The sequence below is a fragment of the Pelophylax lessonae genome (genome assembly GCF_965119305.1).
Source record: "Pelophylax lessonae genome assembly, chromosome: 3".
Lineage (NCBI taxonomy): Eukaryota > Metazoa > Chordata > Amphibia > Anura > Ranidae > Pelophylax > Pelophylax lessonae.
The window spans coordinates 293,411,351-293,433,903 of NC_138770.1; the positions used below are offsets into that span (position 1 = coordinate 293,411,351).

The following is a 22,553-nucleotide window of genomic DNA, read 5'->3' on the forward strand; positions in this document are numbered from 1 at the left end:
CATGACTGGTAATATGATAATTGTAGTTGCTGGACTATAGTTAACTGAACAACTGTCAAGAACTGCCAAGAACATAACTATATACAGTATATAAATATGTTCACTACAGCAGACTGTAGACAAACAGCTACATATGCAATGGGAACACGTGAACTATTTCATTTGCTAATAGATTTAAACTTCTGTTCTACTACTTCTGCTGCACAGCTCTACCACACTGTACTTTCAAACAGACAACAACACTAGTCTGAGTTTCAAGTTTGCAGCTTTGCCCAGGATAGTATGAGACTGCTCAGTATAATTTCAGTGGATGGTCAGGAAAGTGTAAATTAATTTGTCATGCTACGAGTCTAAATTAGAAATGTATGCAGGACCTCTTTCTGCCTCCTTAGCAGCAGAGACCTGATGATGTGATGTCGTTTAAAATTTTTTTTTTTTTTTTTTTACAACCTGCAAGAGAAAGACATAATGAGCTAGTATGCATCGCATACTAGCTCATTATGAAATACTTACCTTAGAACGAGCCCCTGCTGTGCCGCTCTCTTACCTGTATGACGAGCGACATGTTCAGTCGCCCATCTTCCGGGATCGCGGTATCCGGTCATCTGATTGGCCGGAGCCGCGGTGACATCACTCCCGCGCACGCGCGCGGGAGCCGACGGTCACGGCACGGGGCTCTGAAGGAACGGCACGATCAGCCGTTCCTTCAGAGCGCATGCGCCAGTGACGTCACTGGCTGCATTAAAGGTAAATATCTCCTAAACCGTACATGTTTAGGAGATATTTACAGTACCTATAGGTAAGCCTTATCATAGGCTTACCTATAGGTACAACTTCCTGAGGAGGGTTTACTTCCTCTTTAAGTGTTACAGGAGACTGACATTCCACTGTGAGATTAATCGCTAATTGACAGGAGGGTGTCCTGGCCATGAATGAAGCAAAGGGAAGCATCACACAACACTAGAGAGGTTGTTCACTATGGAAAAACAAATTTAAGTCAACAGCTACAAATCTTGTAGCTGCTGACTTTTATCAAAAGGACACTTACATGTCCAGGGATCCAGCACTGTTCTCACCTAAGCTAGTTCTCCACTAGCCTTTGGGTTCCAAGAACTGGAATCCAAACTGTGGACAGCCAGCTATGCTACTGTCAGCTTCACTTGTGCAAACAAGGCTGTGCATTGTGAATGGTCCTACAGTCTTCTGGGACCTGTGACCTGTCTCAGAGGACTGCAGGGAGAGAGGAGTCTGAAGAGAACTTCAAACTGTCAATACTAGTAATCACCACCCCCCCCCCAAAAAAAAAAGACACGCCAAATGTGGTGGGGGAGGAGGGAAAGAGGACTTATGAGTGAAGTTCCGCTTTAAGTTTAATTGTTGTCCTCTTTGATTTGCATTATATCATTTTAGCTGTGACATTATAGTTGAACATTGCTATATGTACTTTTTACTGTTATTATTAAACAGCTTAAAATAAACATCCTGAGCAGAACGAAACCAAATGCTAACTAGATTGCATTAAATCTACTCTTTGAAAGACAAATGATAATGAAGATTTAATCCAGGATTATACAGTAGGTAAGAATAATTATCATTCTATTATGCAAGCCTACAATATATACAAAGTGAATAAAATGTATTTCATCCATAGTACATTCCTTTCTTTACTGCTCTGCGGGTAATAATGTTAGTTTTCACCTGGAAATGCATATCAAACTAATTATTTTTATCTGCTATAGAACAACGGATTTTAGTGCATTCCCTGATATAAATTGTGATTGGTTAAGCCACTTATATGTTTAAGCTGACTTGAAAGCACCTTACCTGTGGCAGTGGTTGTTGTAATACCTGTCAATTGAAAAAAAAAAAAACAGACATTTTTTTTAGGGTTATGCAGAATATTTGTATATTGGAAAACAGTAAAGTAAAACTAAAAAAACCAACTGCTTTTCCATCTCTAACCTCACTTGCATTTCACAACATTGCTTTGGCCAGGCCAAATTTGAAGAAAAGATCCAGATCCAGATTCTGATTCTTTGCAGATGCACATTATGAAATGCAAGCCAGGGGGGCAGTGGTGGGATAAATAATTTCCAATTTAAGAAAATAGTCAAGTAATTCTTTCTTACGGCAGATAGTGTTCTCTCTCCAATCACCAACTATGATACCGATATTTTCACAAGCAGCAGCATAGGCCTCTAAAGCATTGCAGAACTGATCTTGGTTGCCTCCAGTGGCACACAAGTCATACACACAGTTCTCAAAATATATCTGAGGAAGAATGTGGGGGTGACAGTCCTTGAAAGGTCCATTTCCTGCTACAATCAGTTTACATTCATCTTCATAATTAATCTCATCAGTGGGATCACATGGTGGAGGATCAACAATGTCATCTTCACATCTAGAGAGACAAACATTGATGTCATTTAAATATTAATTGTTCAATACATATTTTTCTGAGAAACAAACTTAGAACTGTACCCTGCTCCCGCTGCATACAAAAACTGGTCTAGGCACAGAAACACTCAACCTGTTCCTTCCTCTGATCCATTTTTATCCCCAGTGGGACTGAATCATAGAGTCAGAGGAAGGAATGAACAGAGTGCCTCTGTGCCATTTGCACAGTTACTTGAGGATTAATGATTTACTGATCCGGGTTCGACTTACCTGTTTAACCCTATCTAACTAACTTTTCACACGAATAGTTGCATAAAAGTTAAAAGATCTATTAGATCTGTCTGCTCTGCCTCACATATCTTCTCTCGCGCCATCTATGTCTGCCCGGGAGACATTGGCTACACCCAGTTACAGAAATCTCTGATGTAAAATTGTGGTCCTGAAGAAGCACGCTGCGAAACGCGTCGACCCAAAGATCAGATATAAACTATACAAATATATACTATATTCAATATTGTGAAATTACTAATAACCCACACCTTTTTCCCATGGTCTTTTGACTATATATGGGTAAAAAATAGTCTTGGGTTATTTGATTTTAAATTTGTCTAGTTGCTAGTTATATGTGTTGTATGTCCATATGAGGAAAATATGTCCATTTGTCCTCATTTTTTATTTTTGTTGTAATCAATAAATATTTTCTTTTTTAATTATATGATTCGCTATGATTCATTCTATGGTGTGCCTTAGAAAGTCCAGTCATATGTTCTTGTGAAAAGAATCAATTGCGGTTTGGTTCTCCGACCCACGATTCCTCACAGTTCCTTTTCCTCTACTTAACTTTGGATGATGGCACAAGATGGGTAGTTCAATTTCTTTAATGTCACAGTTACTGTAAGTTTTACAGTATATGCGGTGGAAAAATGAATGTGCAGCTGTACATTTGTGCTTTTATTCCTACAGCAAAGGAGATGTGACAGAACCCAAAGTTCTGCTGGAATCCACAGTTGGATTGTGACCCAGAACCTCAGAGTGGTGTGGAGGGTGTGTGAGTAAGAAATAATTCCCTTCATTTTAAATGTCTGCAATCATGTACTAAAAAGAATTTACCAAACATATACCTGTTAAATAACTAATAATGACACCAATAAGTGGCACACCCCTAAACTGGGGTTACCCTAAAAGTTTGGTTGTTATATTGCATGTTTGCACTAAAATTAATTTGCATGTATTTTTTTTGAAAACATGGGTCTGACAAACAATTGCTGAAATATCATGCAACATAAAAATTGCAACTACTGTCATTTTATTTTATACAGCTTTTACTTTCAGTAATTATATATTGTCTTGGAGGTAATTTTCAGGCCAAAAAATTCAGATCTTTACATGTGTAAAAAATTGTGGGAAAATAGAAAAATGGTCTGGCAGAAAAAGTTAAAGCTCTACCTTTTCTTAGGAAAATGTGTGTGACCTATTTGCATGTTATCCATGATATGGAGTGTGTCAGTAAGATCTCAAAATTACCAGCTATTACAAAGAGCAGAACGGTAAGTGGCTGCATTGAAAAATGTACCAGGCAACATACAACTAGACTTTCATTATGAGAAAATTGATCACTAGAAAAGCCCTACACAAATGAATCTCAGACGTTTCAGGCCCTTACAATATTTGCATTGAGCCTTCATCACCATCAATGTGAATTTCTTGCCTATACTTACTTCCAGCCTGCATCAGGAACACGCCAGCTGTTTCCAAAGTCATTGGATGTGGGTGCAAGCACACCTTCTGGTGTAAGAAAATCATCTTCTTGGTTACCATTATACGTGCCACAGAGGCCACACAGTTTTCCTTTAAAGTTTTCATTGACTTTAACAAACAGTTCATGATCACCGTTAAACTTAACTTCAAGACCAAAGTTAGTTTGTAGAACAACAAATGCACCACTTAAACCTATTGAGATGCCAGGTGCTGGGGTAGCAGGCAGTGAGACAACAAGCCCATTAATCTAAAAATAAAAAACAAAACACATTAATTTTTATTTATATTAAAGATTAATTTGTAGGCTGACAGAATCATCATACATTTGTTAGAGTATGTCATTTAGAAATTTTACCTCCACCACTTTGTTTTTCCCAAGAATGATATTAAGGTCATTGAAGCTGACTGCAACTGAGTTTATAGCTGTCCAAGTTAAGCTTCCTCTGTGCTCATTTCTTGTAAAGATTGCGAAGTACACACTTGTGTTTCCACAGGTCTCCACAACTGTATAATTACAGGATCCTTGGAAATGATATAATTTTCCATCAAATGTTATGTAGTGTGGATCACCATAGATATGGCAGATGGAGGTATCAGCAGGGAAACAGCCCTTAATTCCATTTTGAACTTTGCACACCTCGTCAGGGGCGCAAGTCTGAGTAGTACAGCTCACATGATTGTTTCCTTGACATGTACACACACCTTCGCAGTCACCCTTCAAGAATATCTCATTTTTCTGTAAAAATAAGATGTGATATTATATGATATGTTAGTACACCTTTTTCTACCCAAGTGTAAAAGGTAGATTGCTGCAGTAAGCATAATAATAAATAATGTAATCCCTGTAAAACAGAAATTACCTTAATAACTGTTATTTCAAAATAATGTGAACATACCCTTTACATTTGTCCATTATTTACTAAGGTTGCTAGTAAAAACTCTGGTGTGATTGATGATTGGTGATGATTGGTTATTACACATTACTTAAATTTGCAAATTACTCCCTACCCTTATAAATATGCTCATTACTAGTGAGCAGAACCCCCCCCCCCCCCGGTTCGGCTCGCACCAGAAAACTGCGAACAGAAGAAATTTTGTTAGAACATGCAAACTCCATTGAAGTTTGTGGGGCTTGAACATGAAAAATCAAAAGTCCCAATTTTAAAGGCTTAAATGCAAATTATTGCCCAAAAAAAGTGTATGGGGGTCTGGGTACAAGTGTCTCTTCCTGACAACCCTGGGCTGTGGTTGTAGGGGTCAGTGGGTGGGGGGCTTATCGTAATCTGGAAGCCCCCTTTAACAAGGGACCCCCAGACCCCGCCCCCCATGTGAATGGATATCGGGTACATCATATCTCTACCCATTCACCAAAAAAGTGTACAAAAAAAAAGTTTTTGACAAGTCCTTTATTAAAAAATAAAAAAATAGTGTTCCCGATGTAAATCCATCATCAATCACGTCGTCCGCCGCACCCGAAAAATAGAAAAAATGAAGCCCTTGCCTCTTCGGATGCTTCCTGTACAATGAGCTGTTTGAGTTGTGACAGCTCTTTTATAGGAATCTGACGTCACGAGCGCCCCGTAATGCACTGCTCAGGTGCAGTGAATAAATTACTGACATAAGGTAGAAGGCACGGTGCCACCTAGTAATGTCCCCGCCCCTTTCCTAAAAAAGAGCTGTCACAGCTCCAGCAGCTCATTACTTCAGTGGCGTCTCAAGGGGCGGGAGTGTGTTTTTTCTTTCTATTTTTTGGGTGCGTCAGGGGACGAACTTCCCGCGAATGGCCCATTTGTCCGTGTGTTCAGGGAACACACGAACGCCTGATGTTCGAGTCAAACTTACGTTCGACTCGAATTCGAAGCTCATTCCTACTCATTACATTAGCTGGTAATCAAGAATGTTGAATACTCTACTACTGTTCAAATGCCTGCATACCATGTCAATTTTAAACTGCTATCTCATTAGCTGTCAATATCTGAGAAATGGCACAGCACTGAACTTCATAGGCATATACATTTTACATTTGCAATAGTGTATTTGGATAATACAAATTGTTTAGAATGTGACATTAAAAGATAACATCACTTACCTGATAATACTTGCCATCATAAAAACATCCACATTCACTGACAGGAACACAAGTGTGTCCACTGAGCACAAAGCCATTATCACATTCACAAGCATCAATACAAGGCTTATTGCAGTTGTTTGGAGCATTCTGGTCTGTGCATGTGGCTGGACAAGCACTAGCACATGGATTGTAGTGACTATTGGCAGGACATGGGATGGCTGAATAAAAGGAACAAAATCTATTTAACCAAATCTGCAGTTAGAAATTAGGGGGCCCTGTACAGCCTACCTGACAGGCCCCCGCCAAAAATATCAAAATTAGATTTTCACAAAAAATATACTGAAATCATTATTATCAGATACAAACATAGCATAACAAAATCTCTGCTAAATCTGAATCTAAAATATAAAACTGTATTGAGTTAATAAAGTTCTGTGTGTAACTGAGGTCTTGCGGCTCATTCCCATAGGTGCTGTGGACTGCATATCTGTCATATTAGTGGCTTTGTTCATATAGCCACTGCATCCTTATTGAGCAACAGCCGGGTCCAGTATCACAAACAGCCAGCTCAATTACACTGTGTGAATGGGACATTAATTTTTTTGATTATTTTTTTACAATTTTTTTAAAATAATTTTTTACAAAGTTTTATTATTTTATAATTTTGTTTTTGTTTTTTACAATGCTGGGGTGGCCTTTGGTGAGATATCAGGAACCAAATCATATCCCTGACATCTCACCTTTTAAACAGAGAAAGGAATTTGAAATGCTTCAATTCCTTTCTCTGCAGCCTAAGCTGCACTGCCCATTCATAAACTGAAGCATAGTAAATATAGTTTACTATGCATCAGTTATGAATGGACACAGGAGCGATCACTCACTGTGTCCATTCAGAAATGGAATTGGGCTGGTAAATTATATTTTTACCTGCCCCTTCCATCGCTCTCCATCCTGACACATTCCCCTGCGTACCCACAGCAGCTGGTGGTAGAGGGAAGTCGGCACCTGCAGGAGGGGTCCGCAGCACACACTAGAGTCAGAATTGGGCAGGACAGGGAGGGGGATCGGTGCTGCAGGGTGGGAAAAGCATGCAGGGGGGAGCTCTGATGTGGACCACTGGTTCATGCAGGGGGGAAGCTCTGATGGGGACTGTAAAAGTTTGGAGACCCTGGGTGGAATATGGTCTCCAAATACACTACATGTTAGGCATCCTTCAAAAATATAACGTGTTTTATGATATTCTATGTCCACCAATCCCCCTTCATACCAATTAATATTTCACCTGCTGGAATTATTTGGGGGTGGGGTATGCAAACCAAGTGTCTGGCTAGAAATTCCTTGGTATCTCCCTCCTGATTTTGTGCAATGTGTTTACATTATCAGGAGTGAGCCATCCGTGTATTACCTGTGGAGGGAGGATGAAGCGAGAAGTGGGGTCTGAGCAGCCTGTCGAGATGTTGCACTCTTTCATGCCCTGTACAGCAGAGTGTTCAGTATTGTGGAGTATGTGGACATGTTACAGATGTACAGGGAGTGTGCCCATTACCCGCACTTTACAATCATTATTATCAATGCGGTCACTTTATAGTAAACAGGAAAGTTCTTCCCTGCCACCTCCCTCCATGTATGGGGGCTGCACTGATGCCCTTGCCATCCAGCCCCCCCTGTGTGACCGGGACCCTACAGGAGGACCAATGGTACCCCCTTTCAGCAGCCCTGCATTTAACTATACATATTTGAATAGCTAAAGAACACTTACGGCAGAAAGTAGAGTTTCTCCAGGTAATTGGGACTCCTGCTCTTTGACAGGCATCAGCATAGGATTCCAATGCTTTACATAAAGTGCTGTCACCAAGAGCACACAGATCATATACACAGCTGTCAAAGAAGCGGTTTGGGTTGATCACTGAATGACAAGCCTTAAAAGGACCAACTTTACTGGTTAATAAACCACAGAACTGATTGCCTGAATAGAGTAACTCTGTCTCTGGAGGACATGGTGGTGGAGGTGTTGGAGTAATTGTGTTACATAATGGATCATCCACCTGCCAGCTGTCTCCCAGTTGATTGGAGTTCTGGGCTAACTCTCCATTGGGCATCAAATAATCATCATATGGGATGCCATTTAAGTTGCCACACATTCCACAGGTTTGATTGAAATATGTAGTTGGAACCTTAACATCCACTGTATGGTCAGTGTCATAGGACACAGTGAGAAGGAAATCCGTCTCCAGAATAACATATCGACCACTTTGCTTCACTGTCAGAGATCCATTTACTAAGAAGACTGGAAGATTTGTCCAGATACCATCCACCTCAAAATGAAAAATGTTTGTTAGATCTTAAGCAGCAATTGATACTTTAAATATTATGAAAGATTACAGAATGATCTAAGAAACTTACCAAAACACGACTTGGCTCATCTCTAACTATGGTTATTTTATAATTATAAACTTCCACCATAATTTTCTGTATCCATGACACTGTTGGATTCCCATATCGATGCTCATTTTTTCCTTCAATGTTGAAATATGGCAGAGACGTAGCATTGGTGCAAAGCTTTGAGAGGGTATAGGTACAAATTCCCATAAAATGATGGGTTTCCTTATCAAAAGTGTTGTAATGAGGATCTCCATATATAACACAGTTACCAAATGTGAGATCATAGCAGCCAGGAATTCCATTTGCTACACCACAGTATTTGCCAGGTGGACATAAAGCAGAATTGCACACTAAACTACCTCCAGCAGAGGGACATCTGCATTTAGTGGAGCAGGTATCATCAGTCCAGAACTCAGAGCCTACTGGGTAATGTTTATCATCTTCCCAACATCCACACTGACTACTTGGCACACACTTGTTATCATAAAGAACATATCCTGGGTCACATACACACCCTTCTGTACAGGGAAGATTGCAGTTGGATGGTGATCCTGGATTGACACAAGTAGCTGGGCAAGCTGTTCCACATTGCTCATAGTGACTATTTGGAGGGCAATCCAGAGCTGTAAAATATAACATAATAAAATTTGTTCTAAAACCCAAAATACACTTACAGTCTGACAGAGATATACATTAAGAGTAAATAACCACACAGACGTGGAAATCTGTTGCATATATACCTGTAGCAGTAGAAAAGACAGAAACCCATTAATATATAGAAATTAAACAGTGAAAGTACTGCTACACATTGTAATTAGGAACACAGACCTCTATACTGTGTGTTCTGCCCAATGGAAAGATAGTAGCACTAATAAAGAGTTAACTACACCACCTGTTTACTATAGCATGGTGTAATGGAAAATAATGCAACAGGATGGTGGAAGTAGAGCAGTTTTTAATATAAATTGAATGAAACTGCTGAAATTAAATTTTCTGGTGGTTTTATGAGTAGATTTCCCAGCTGCTGTGCAGGCATAGACACTGGGCTCTTCACATGTTCTCTGTTCCTTGCACATCTCAGAGGTTACAGGCATTCCAAAACTCATTAGCATTTACATAAGGGGCAAAGCAAGTCAGTGCAGATCACTACACATAAAGAAAATATGTAATGTAAGCATAAGAAGTTTTAAGGTGACAATGGCTGACAGAGGGATCAGATTAAAATAAGCAGGGTTTGCTCTTGGATACGGAACTGGCTAAAAGGGCGTGTCTAAAGGGTGGTAATAAACAGCGCATACTCAGACTGGTCTGAGGTGGTAAGTGGGGTCCCCCAAGGCTCAGTCCTGGGACCAACCTTGTTCAATTAATTCATAAACAGCATTGAGGACGGGATCAGTAGTTCAATATCGGTTTTTGCAGATGACACAAAATTTGGCAGGGCAATAACTGCACAGCATGAAGCAGATATCCTACAGAATGACCTGGACAAAATAACAGAGTGGGCAACGACATGGCAAATGAGGTTTAATGTGGAGAAGTGTAAGGTTTTGCACTTGGGGACCAAAAACTTAAAAGCACAATACACTTTAGGAGGGGGAACCCTTGGGGGAATCAAAAATGGAGAAAGATCTGGGAGTCTTGGTTGATGATAGATTAGGCAATAGCGTGCAATGTCAAGCGGCAGCTGCCAAAGCCAGCCGAATATTAGCATGCATAAAGAAAGGGATGTATTCCAGAGATAAGACTATAATCCTTCCAATCTATAAAACTCTGGTCCGACCGCACCTGGAGTATTCTGTCCAGTTCTGGTCGCCAGTCCTCAGGAGGGATGTGTTGGAGCTGGAGAGAGTCCAGAGAAGGGCAACTAAACTGATTAGGGGATTGGAGGACCTTAATTATGAAGAGCGTCTGCAATCGCTTGATTTATTCTCCCTGGAGAAGAGAAGCCTGAGGGGAGACATGATAGCAATTTACAAATATCTCAATGGGGATCTAAGATTAGAAAAAAAGCTGTTCAGTGGAAGGGATTGCACGAGGACTCGAGGGCATACATTGCGATTAGAGGAGAAACATTTTAACCTCAGGCAACGTGGGGGGTTCTTTACTGTTAGGGCTACAAGATTGTGGAATTCTCTACCACAAGAGGTGGTTTCTGAGGGAAGTATGGTGGCTTTCAAAAGACTCTTAGACGTCTCAAGGATCAGAACATTCAGGGCTATGTGAGATGATTACAGCCACACACACCTACACAGGTTGAACTGGATGGACTATTGTCTTTATTCAACCTCACCTACTATGTAACTATGTAACTATGTAAAGATAAAGCCCAATAAAAGAATAAGGAAGTTGAAAACATTGTAACAACTAAGCTGAGCAATACACTTTAGAGACAACAAAATGATAGCGATAAAATCATTTGTCATTAAAACTGCAATTCCCAGAGCAACTATCACATTTACACTTACGACAAAAGGTTGCATTTCTCCATGGCAGCACTACCGCTCCTGCCTCATGACAGGCATCTGCATAGGCCTGAAGATGATTGCACAGTATATCAGGGTCTAGACGAAGCTCACACATGTCAGTGAAACAGTTAATAAAGTACTCTCGGGGATCCACAGTGGTGTGGCAGTGCTGGAAAACACCATCAAAAGGAAGCATCTTGGCACAAGAGTCTTGACTTTGAATTATATCTATTTCTTCTTTTGTGCAGACAGGTTCGACTTTAATGGCTGGTGCACAGCTGAAATGACCAAGAGCTTGTTATTTGCAATTTATACATTTTTGAGAAGTATTACTCTCTTGAAAAACAAAAATTTGATTAGTTATAAGTACCATATATTTTGTTGTTACTGGCTCTGGTCTCCTTTTCATACTGCTTGACAGAAAGATGTACAGAAGTTTTTGAAAAAAAAGTCTCACTTCCATTTTTAATAATGTGTTCTGTTTAAAAGGGGGTAAATGTAGCACTTTTCCCACCTTCCTACATGCTGTCTGAAACTACGCAAAATAGAAAAAAGGCCTCTAGACCAATTTCAATAACTAGAGCCCTCAGTAGAAAGAAACTAAAGGCCAAACCTTTATCTGTTACTACTGTTACTGGGCTATCACAGGAAAATGTTCACGCAAATATATTAAAGCAATATTAAAGTCTTTTCTTTTTTTTTTTTCTTCAAAAAAAAAAAAAAAACAACAAGCATGTTATACTTACCTGCTCTGTCTAACAGTTTTGCACAGAGCAGCCCAGATCCTCTTCATTTAGGGTCCCACGCCCATGCTCTAGATCCCTTTCTCCTGCCGGGTGCCCCCACGGCCAGCAGTTTTCTCTAGGGGCACCCAAGAAGGAGTGCTCCCGAGCTGTGGCTCTGTGTGCCCATTCACACATGGAGCCATGACTCAGCCCTGCCCCCTTCATCTCCTGATTGACTCACTAACTGTTTCATTGACAGCAGTGGGAACCAATGACTCCAACTGCTGCCAAAAGTCAATTAGGAGTGTGAGTCCCCAGAGAGCCAAAGATCTTGTTGACATCGCTGGATCAAGAGGGGGGGGCTCAGGTAAGTATTAGGGAGAGCTGGGGGGGGGGGGTTGCTGCACACAGAATGGTTTTCACCTTCATGCATAGAATGCATGAAGGTAAAATACCTTGTGCCTTTACAACCACTTTAAGAAGAAAAAATGTTTTTAAACTCAAAAGCAACTAGCAGTTTTATAACAAAGCATTTTTGTCCATAGTAAAACCCACATATAGAAGTGTACCTAATCCCATAAAAGCCCCTATATCAAGGATCACAAAAGTGCTAAGAACACTCTGTTCTCTGTCCTTGTGTATGTATAGCCAAACATTTTATTTCCCATTTTTGATAGAGTAGAGAATTGTTAGTTTTATTTTACTGTCAGAAACCATGCTACGTAGATTCATCCTCTCTATTAGTTCTTGTGACCATTGTCACTAATTATTAAAGTGATGGGAAATCCAAAGTTTTACCTTTGTCACTAGAACAAGAGGTTAGGGAAAATCTAATGGAGACTCCTGTTCAAGTGACAATGGCCCTCAATTTGTAGAGCCTTCCTCTCAGGAAGTGAAGGGGACATGAATTTATCCTACTTTTCTACTCTATCCAAAATATTGGCTATACCTACACTTTAGGGATGAATTATTCCATGTTGCCTGCAGCTACAGAACACAATAAGGGCCTTGAAATAAAATCTCTTAACAGTGTATAAATATTTAAATGTCCATAGCCTGACCACAGTTCTATTACAAGGTTTATTTTTTTCTATATACATATTTATCGGAACTCTGTTTTCCCTATATATTAATACGAAAGTACCCTCTCTCTCTTCAGTGCTCCTTTACACCAGTGGTAAAAATTTTAGTGTTGCATGTTTATTCTGGTACAACAATCTGGCCATGCCAATATAATAGAAACTGATTTTAGTACCTTGAGGCTTGTGCTACATAAAGTAGAATATTTTTCTTTTGCCTCTGAAAAAGAATGTAAGGCTGCAAATTTCTAACCTTGCTACTATAGTTAATCCTGCTGTTGCATTTTAATAAAGAGGCTAATTAGTCTGTACACAATACAATAAAAATGCATCATGCCACTTCTGTGTAGAAGCATACCAATATGTATTCCAAGGTGAATAGCCTTAAGGGCATGGAAAGCTGTGCATTGCCATGGAGGACATGTACCAGTGCAAAAAAAATAAAAAATAAAAAAAAAATAAAAAAAATACCATCCAGCTGGAATATGTTATTTTCATTTAGCTTTGATGGCATAAAAAATATATCAATCCTTTCTGTAAAATGCTCAGGGAATGCCTTAATGTCTAAGTGACAGTGTACACTGGCAGCACAAAAGATCAAGGCGTCTTTAGAATGTCGTCCGTACCTTGTATCATTGGTCACTTGCCAGCTGTTGCCATAGCTTGATGAATCAGTCTCTTTTCCTCCATCAGGATTAAGGTTATCATCGCCCTTATTTCCATTAAAATTGCCACATACTCCACACACTTTGTTTTCAAAGATTTTGGAAAGAGTCACTTCAACTCTGTGATCTCCATCATATTTGACTCGTAGTCCAAAGGCAGCTGTTACTTGAACATATTGACCACTCAGTCCAATATAAACATCTGGAGATAGGCTCACTGGAAGCTGCTGTACCAGTTCATCCACCTAACACATAACAACACAATATAAAAATAAAATGCTCAGTGACTTAAAGGGTAACCACATGTAATTGATAGCAATCACAGTATTCAGTGATGTAATCCTTTCCACAATGGTCCATCACCCGCCAATGTTTACGTGCAAAACTTCCTTCGCTTAGTGGCAGGTTCTTCAGCTGTACTAATGTAAACTGGCAGCCAGGAATCTCGGGTGATGTCATTGACCAAATTTGGTCATTGGAAGAATTTTAAGCAGCAACGTTAGGCCTAAATTTGCTAGAGACAAAGGGCACTGGTAGGAATAAAAAAATCAAGAAACCCCCAAAAGAAAACTACAAAATAACACCCATGAAACATAAGATCACTTTTTTTTTTTTTACAATTTATTTAGATCTACATGAAGAATGAATACTTATTTCCATTTTTACTAAGCATATAAAAACAAATACAAAGCAAAAAAACAAAAAATAAGTAACTAGCAACCAAGTAGATTTGTGTGTAGAGTGGTTAGGGGATGTGGAAGTAGACAAGTAAAAACTATAAAAAAAAGGAGAAAAGCATAGGCAGCTTAGTTATTAATTGTCAATCTACATCAGATGACCTACAGTAACTTCAAGGCTCTTGTAGAGCAAAAATATAAAAAAAAATGTGGGCAGCCAAAATTGCCCGCATTAGTTTTCCAGGATTGTGAACCCGAGACTTGCTGGGTCCACCTTGAATGCATTGTAGACCCCAATCCAAACCTCATCCTTGACAGGCAAGCAGATAAAATAAATGGTTGAAATACATATGTGTGAACTGTGTTATCTGCCAAGATGTGCAGCTTCTCTAACCCCTGCAATTCAGCTTAGCCAGGTCCCTGATTTTACATTTTCATAGTACAATTTGGCAACATGGTTTAGTTAAAGACCTGCCCCCCACCTGTGGTTGAACAGTAAAGGATTCACTTCATTTTATTAACTCTCCCCCACTATGTGCACACACTTTTGTTACTAGTTTTGCTACTTTGAAAATGCCTCACATTTGATTGACAAAGGTTGTGATTAAAGATGTGGATGCTCAACTTACTTTTACAAGCTTTTGTTTTTGCAGACTTATTTTGTAACTGTGAACATATACTGTAACTTCTTTCACATATGACACACGTGTGTTTCCTCCTCGGTATTCATGTCCAACTTCCACATTGAAATATGGTAAAATGCTATTGGCTTCACAGAGCTTTGTAAGTGTGTAAGTACAATTTCCCATGAATGTATGGGGATAGTTATCAAATGTAACATAATGTGGGTCACCATATCCACTGCAAGTTCCTCCTGCATAAAAAAATAAAAATATGTGGTAAATACTGTACTGTTTAAGGAATTTGCCCTATATGTGATGACTGAAACAAACACAAGGTCATTTTAAAGGAGTGGGAACTGTTCACTTAGCACAGTGAAAAGTCATTGAGGTTAGTAAAAAAATGTGAAGCTGTATCCAATTAAAATAATCAAACATATGCAAACATTCTAGTATAAAGAACCAATGCGCTATCAAAAAGATCTAAATAAAAAACACAATGTCCTAAAATGTGTTAAGGTTGACAAAGCATTAGCAGCCAATCCCTGTAGTGTCTCCATATACAATACCAGTGAAAAAAAAAAAATATCGGCGCCATAGCGTAAAAGTCAGAAAAACATGTGAACACACGATGATATATAAAAAAATTTAAGTGCAAATCATGCTAAAAATAACAAAAGTAATGAATTAATCCAACATGTGATAAACTATAGACAGAAGTGATTTTTTGCACAAGTTTGATTCACGTTATATATGGACTTTTGAATTATGGTATTTATTCTATATATATATATATTTTTTTTGTATCTGTTTTTCACTTCTGTATATGGTTTATCACTCGTGGGATTAATTCATCACTTTTGTTATTTTTAGCATGATTTGCACTTAGATGTTTTATATATCATCATGTGTTCACATTGATTAGATTTTTTTATACATATGTTTTTCTGACTTTTATGCTACAGCGCCAATCTTTGTATTTTGATGCAAACATTCTGGTATCGATTTTTCTTTCTGGGAATTCACTGGGTCACCTTATTTACAACCATTCATTCTGCTGTGTGAACATACACTTTGAAAAGAGAATTATCTCTTCTACCTTAGTAAATCAACTTTCATGTTTTAAAGCAAAATTATGGAACTGTAATAATGATATAATTACTTTTTTTTTTCCAATCAAATTACATCAGAACATTGAAACAATAAAGAAAAGAGGAAAAAATACCTGATATATCAGGAGGAGATGTTGGCTTTGTAGAGGGTAGAGGCTTTATTGTTGAATGAGGAGCCTCAGTTGTTATTATACCTATCAAAAAATGTAATTGATTTTAATGTAAAAAAAAGTCCATTACAAAGTAAAATTGCCTTCTACTATTTTTTTTTAAAAGAAGAGTCATTTTCAGAAGTATTTGCTTTTTGAATGGCGCCATAAATATGAAAGATGTTTCAATTACAATGTGGTACTGAGGGGTACAAATATGTTATATTTGTATAGGATTTAGTTAAATTTAAAGGGCCAGTTCACACCACATGCAGTCCAGTGTGTTTTTTTCTGCATCAAAAATGCATGGAAAGTAGGTTATATGGTTTGCAATGGCATAGTTCACACCAGTGCAGTCAGTTCAAGGGCGTTCCAGTTCCTGCACTGGACTGTACTGGAATGTGGTAAAACGCATAAAAGTGCACCAGAATGCACTGGATCACATCAAATGTGCATCAAAAATGCACCAGACCCCAGTACAGTGAAAAAAAAAAACGGAAAAAAGAAGAAAAAATTATCTGAAATGCATCTGAAAGCGCATCAAAAATGCGCTGGGACATGTCAAAAACACGTTGAAAATGTGCACGCAGAAATGCATCCAGTACAGTTCTGGAATGCATTTTTGTTGTGTAAACCAGCCCAAAATCATTATAAGGGCTGGTTCATACAACAAAAAAACACTAAAGATCTGTTCCGGATGTGTTTCTGCATGCACCGTTTTAACGCATTTGTGACGCATTCCGGTGCATTTTTTATGGGTTTCTAATTGCATTCCAGATGCTTTTTTCCTTCTGTATTCCTATTTTTTTTTCACTGTACTAGGGTTCAATGCATTCTGGTGCATTTTTTTGTTTTTTTCTGTGTTGCAGTACAGCCCAGTACAAAAAAAAATGCAGCATATTGTACTTTTTTTATTTTTCTGAAACTGAAACACCCTGGAACTGACCACACTGTTGTGACCTATGCCATTGGAAACCATATAACCCACTTTCCATGCATTTTCAATGCAGAAAAAAAAATGCACTGGACTGCATGTGGTGTGAACTGGCCCTCAAGGATTTCTTTTTATCACATTTTCTAGTTAAATGGAAGTAGCACATTTTGAAAGAAAAGTCACTTTACTACAAACCATCTGTTTAAATGCTAACTGGTAGTTAACAGTAAATTCATACCACAAGGTCCATTCTTCACTCCAATGTTATCAATTGCTATATCTCCAATATCTGTTAGCCCTCGAATAGCTTCAAAAATGACCTGTTAGAAGAACAGTCAGAAAATGTCAGGGAGAGACATGCTACTGTCAAAATAAAGTGGTTAACTGATAATTGCGCGGTCATGCAATGCTATATCCAAGAAAAATGTATATGATCATCACTGGATTTGTTATTTTTACTATATAAATTAAAAAAGACTGACAATTATATATATATTTATAAAAAAAACTACTTTACTTTCTGCTATAAAACATGTCCAATAAAAAAAAATAAAAAATTTAAATTTCTTCATAAATTTAGGCAAAAATTTATTTTTCTACATGTCTTTGGTAAAAAAAAACAAAAAAACAATTCCATTAAGTGTATATTGATTGGTTTGTGTAAAAGTTATAGCTTATACAAATTATGGTATATATACTGGAATTTTGTTTATACTAGTAATGGCGGTGATGAGCAACTTAAAGTGGCACTGTAATAGTGCAGCGGGCAATCTGACTTTAACTGACACTGGGTGGGAACTGACTAACCTACACTGACATCACCACTGAAGTTAATACAGTGATCAGTGATAATACTGTCACTGGCTGTGAGGGGATTTACATCTTGGGTAATCAAGGGGTTAAAGTGGTATTAAAGACTTGTTTAAAAAAAAAAAAAACAACATGTTATCTTTACCAGCTGTGTGTAATGGGTTTGCACAGAGCAGCCCGGATCCTCCTCTTCTCAGGTTCCATGCCCACGTTACTGGCTCCTCCCTCCTGTCAGGTGCCCTCAAAGCAAGCAGCTTGCTGTGGGGGCACCCAAGTAGGCGTGTTCCCGAGCCGCGGCTCTGTGTGTTCATTCATACATGGAGTCATTGCTCTGCCCCACCCCCACCGTCTCCTGATTGGCTCACTAACTGTGATTGACAGCAGCGGGAACCAATGGCTCCCACTGCTGCCAAAATCCAATCAGGAGTGCGAGTTCCCAGAGAGGCAAGGCTCTTATGTACATCCCTGGATAGAGAGGGGGCTTTGGGGAAAGTAGCACACAAAAGGTTTTTACCTGCATGCATAGAATGTATAAAGTGCCTTTACAACCTCTGTAAATACAAGCCTAATAAGTGTTAGTGTGTGTAATATGTCCTACTTTTTACTAAAAAATCTCTTCTGCTTTGCATGGAGAAGAAACAAAGAGATTGTATCCTCTGTACAGAGCCCTGTGTGGTTTGTCAACACAGGGCTCTGGGCTGTGATTGGACATAGCCGATTAGCAAGTCCCAGCCATGAATCATTAGCCGGGACCTGCTGACAAAATTTCTTTGCTTAATCACAGTTCCCTGTACCCTGGTACATTAATGTGCCTGTAGAAGCCACCCGTCTGCAGTACAGTTCTATAGAGGTTAACGCAGCCCATTTTTAGCTTTGGATGAAGTCAAGGATGCATAGAATTGTTATTCGAATTTTCATTGCTGGCTGTAATACAATTGAGATTTTCTGTTCCTGTCTGGATGATCCCCCCAACTGAGACACAAACAGAAATAAAACTTGGACAAAGCTTCTAACCATTCCCCTCACTTAGTGAAGCTTAAAAAAAATAGTTCCCCACTGTTTCAGCTTTTTAGAGAGACAGTTTATTTTTCCACGGTCAAATTAAAAAAAGAAAAACTGTAACTTTAGAAAAGTAAAACGGTTTACCTGAATAGAGTTTTGTCTTGGTGATAGAAATGTCACTGAGCCATAAAGCCAATCTGGACCTTGTCGTCCTATCCTTTGCCAAACCTCATGTGTGCCCGTGCCATCTTTTACTAGAACTTTTAACTGATTTCCAGTTTCTGTTCCACTCATGTGATACCAGAAATCTATACATACATCACCATGGATGGACAGGATTGTGCTGTCAAGCCTTTGATTGTCCCCTGGGATGAGATTAGTTGCCTCTTGATAGAGGTAATAACCAACTTAAAGAAAAGAAAAGGGTTATTAGCATGTGAAATTGTATATACCCTTGCCTACATTATTAGAAGTAATATTTGCTTGTAACTATATATCACTTCAAATTGGCATAGTTTGCTTTCAAAAATTCTCATCAAGAACTCCTAAAACTGTGATAAGATATAGAAATGTATTAACCTTTTACTAATAAACTAAATGAGATGTAACAAAATCATGGCTAGCTTGAGTTTTACTACTACTCAGAATAGTGCTCATTAATCTCTCCTTTTAAACTGACTGTGGGGAAATCTTGTAGGAGGACAGATAACAATAAAACTAAATGTCCTGCCAAAACATTTTTAAAGGAGAAGTAGGGCCAAAGCTCTTCTGGCCCTTCTTAACATGTGGATCACAGGAGCATTCTTAGTTCTGAACTCCTGTGACCCTGCTAAAGTCCGCTGTTGGTTAATGTTTAATGTTGGGATCCACCAAGATGCCTGGACTGGTAGCTGGATCAGCCTCCCAGTGTGCTCCTAAGAACCTGAGCAAGCCACCCATCCCCCCCCCCCACAGCGTGGAACTCCACTGGCAGTCACTGCACTCTACTCACTGATGACTGAGAACTGAGCAATTAGTGGTCTTTGATCACTTGATTCTCGGTCTTAGAGGCAAAGGGAACAGATGCAGCATTGGACTGATTCTGCATCCCACCTATGAGAGCATGATTGTGTGTTTTTTAATCCCACACTTCTCTTTTAAAAGAACAACGATTGTAATGATATGCTGAATTGATCTTACATCCATCAGGATAGTCCCCATTTGGACCTGTGTCTAGCGTCGGCGTTTTTCCTTTTGCTCTGATCCAGTCTGCCTGATCAAGTTCACCATAGCTTTGCTTCCAGTCACAAAGTGGCCTAGCATTGTCATTGAAGTTGCAAAAACTTATATAATCTGAAAAGTAAAGCAAATGTAAATAATTATTAATTGATATGGACATGACCACCTGGTCAGCACGCCATTACTCTCCTCATCATTATACAAAGCATCAACATTTAGGTCGCTTTCACACATGCGGACCGTTCAGATCCACCTGTTGGTTTTTCAGGCGGATCTGAACGGATGCCCCATGCATCTTTATAGGGCAGCAGATGTCAGCAGAGACATGTCTGCTAACATCCGATCCGATCCTGTCCGTCAAATCTCGGACAGATGGAAACCCTATTGGCAGATCGGATGAGAACGAACAGGCGGTCCGTTCTTACCTGATTCCCCCATAGGGGACAGCGGGGATCTGACACCTCCGGGGATCTGTCGGTGGAGCAGAACGGCTCCACCGACAGAACAGAGCCGTGTAAAAGGGGCTTTACATTGAAAAAAAAATTATTTATTTTTATACTCAAAAGCTGGAATTCTCATAGAAATTGTACATATTAAACTGCCCACTCATGCAAGCACACAGTTTTCATTCAAGCCACATTTAACCCTGACAGGTGTTCTACTGACTCCTTACTTTACCCAAAACTAAAAAAAAAATGTGATTTTAGTTTTACTTTAATCACAAACAAAGTGAACATTTATTTTGTCAATGAGACACAGTCACCTGCTCATGCAGGGCAATGTGACAGTGTCTTTCCATAGGTCCCCATCCACCCACCCACTTACATTCACCTTACCAGCACTCCCTCGTCACATCTTCCTTTGTTGCAGCACATTACCTAGTGCTTCCAGGTATAGGGGAGCATGTGACCTTCTAATCTGGCACAGTGCTTAGATCTAGCAGCCAATGTCTAAACCTGAACACTATCACAGTGCGGGTGATTTCAGCGCTTCCTCTCGTGCCTGCCAGCCCAGGTGACATAAGAGATTTTAGTACTAGCAGCAACAGGGAAGTAGCTGTGGGGGAAACGCTGACAAGATGAGTTTAAATGGGTTGAGCGGCCCCTTTGCAAAGACAGTGTTTGAAAGTTTCCTTTTAAGTCAACAATATCTACCCTTTTATTAAATCAACTGTATGTTAATGAAAACCTAACTAGTTGATAATACAAAAAGAGAATATATAATTATGAAGAGGTTATTATAAATGCCAACTACAAACACAAATTATAACTAGGGTACTAGAAGAAGTCTTTCTGCAGCACCGGCTTCAGAAATCTTTCCCTTGCGTGCACTTGTGTTCAATGTCCAATTTAAACATCTTATTAAGAAAACTTTTCATTGTTCTTTAATTACTGTTTAACATTGTACCCACTACCTATTTTATTAAAAGAGAAAAAATGGCTAAGGAAAAGCTGAGGAAACAAATAATTACATGTTCCCTATCACAGGGCAAAGTATAATTTTTATTGTAATCGTGTTTTGCTGATTTACAGATATAATCCACAGTAATGGTATTACAAAGTTAAGCAATAGGTATAGTCATTCTGTTTCTTTCTCAACCACTGATAACTAATATATTACTTTATTGCAACTACGTGACAATACATTAGGGGACAGAAAATTCAAAGGCAAATTAATACATACTGCATGTTATGGAAATATAAAGTGTGTATAAAAATAATGTTAAAAAAAGTCTAAAATGATAATTACCAGCATAGGGACTCCAATCACTTGATGCATCATTTTCATTCACACTGCAAAGAAAACACACACTTGTCATCACAATTCTTTTAGTTCATCATAACCTTTTTTTATTAAAACTGCACTGATGTGATTTGCTTTATTTTGTTAATCTGAATTATATGTGTAGCACCCTACAAGATAGGTGCTAGGCAAAAGTATAGAGGGCCTTGGCTGCCTAGCAGCAGGGCCATGATTTTCAGCTGGGCTGTCCAGTCTCCCAGGTGTTGCTACTGACAGGGGAGTTTCCCCACTGGCTCCATGAGAGGGTTTTCAATGGGCAGTGGAGGAAACCCAATCAGTGGCACATTCAGGCTTGTATCTACCCCAGGAAGGCAGATTCTGCCACACAGGATTCTGGGAGTGGCTATAAGTTTGAAGGGAGTGCATGACGCAGCATCTTTGGTGGGAAGCAGAGTACCAGGAGAGAGAGTACGGCTGTCTCTCCTCCTGTCAGAAGGATCGGGTGTCTCAGGCAGCTTGCCTGAGGGGACAGAGGGAGCTGAGCTGCAGAGAGGATCCGGTGTGCCGAGGACCAGCGAAGTGGAGGCGATCCAGTTCCAGGAAAGCATTCCAAGTTTGTGAGTACTGTGAACTACCCCTAGGGGTCTGCCTAGCTGAGAGTAGACCGCTCCAGTGAAGGTCCAAGGGATCCAGGAGCTAGCTAGCGGTAAAGGGGGTGCCAGTGGGACCCTGAAGTGTCAGAGGGG

General features: G+C 39.3%; 2 protein-coding genes across 2 annotated transcripts in view; both read right to left on the bottom strand.

Moving 5' to 3' along the window:
* The window catches only part of LOC309550476 (IgGFc-binding protein-like), a gene marked incomplete at its 3' end in the record, with an annotated part of 32,995 nt that extends 21,689 nt beyond the window's left edge, over window positions 1-11,306 (bottom strand). Inside the window, exons 1-7 of the mRNA XM_082250846.1 lie at window positions 11,074-11,306; window positions 8,630-9,231; window positions 7,986-8,541; window positions 6,245-6,444; window positions 4,511-4,891; window positions 4,116-4,402; window positions 2,161-2,401 (exon numbers count right to left, since the gene is read on the bottom strand). Coding sequence (XP_082106972.1) covers window positions 2,161-2,401; window positions 4,116-4,402; window positions 4,511-4,891; window positions 6,245-6,444; window positions 7,986-8,541; window positions 8,630-9,231; window positions 11,074-11,269 — 2,463 coding nt within the window. The 5' untranslated portion in view covers window positions 11,270-11,306. The remainder of the gene's footprint in view (window positions 1-2,160; window positions 2,402-4,115; window positions 4,403-4,510; window positions 4,892-6,244; window positions 6,445-7,985; window positions 8,542-8,629; window positions 9,232-11,073) is intronic.
* A 2-nt stretch (window positions 11,307-11,308) lies between these two features.
* Window positions 11,309-19,140, bottom strand: LOC309550477 (zonadhesin-like; the record flags this gene model as incomplete). Its single annotated transcript, XM_082250847.1, has 6 exons — window positions 11,309-11,351; window positions 13,504-13,787; window positions 14,849-15,093; window positions 16,065-16,145; window positions 17,273-17,354; window positions 18,991-19,140. Coding segments are annotated over 6 exons (885 nt in total), but the record flags the coding sequence as incomplete, so codon positions are not given.
* Between the last annotated feature and the right edge of the window lie 3,413 nt (window positions 19,141-22,553).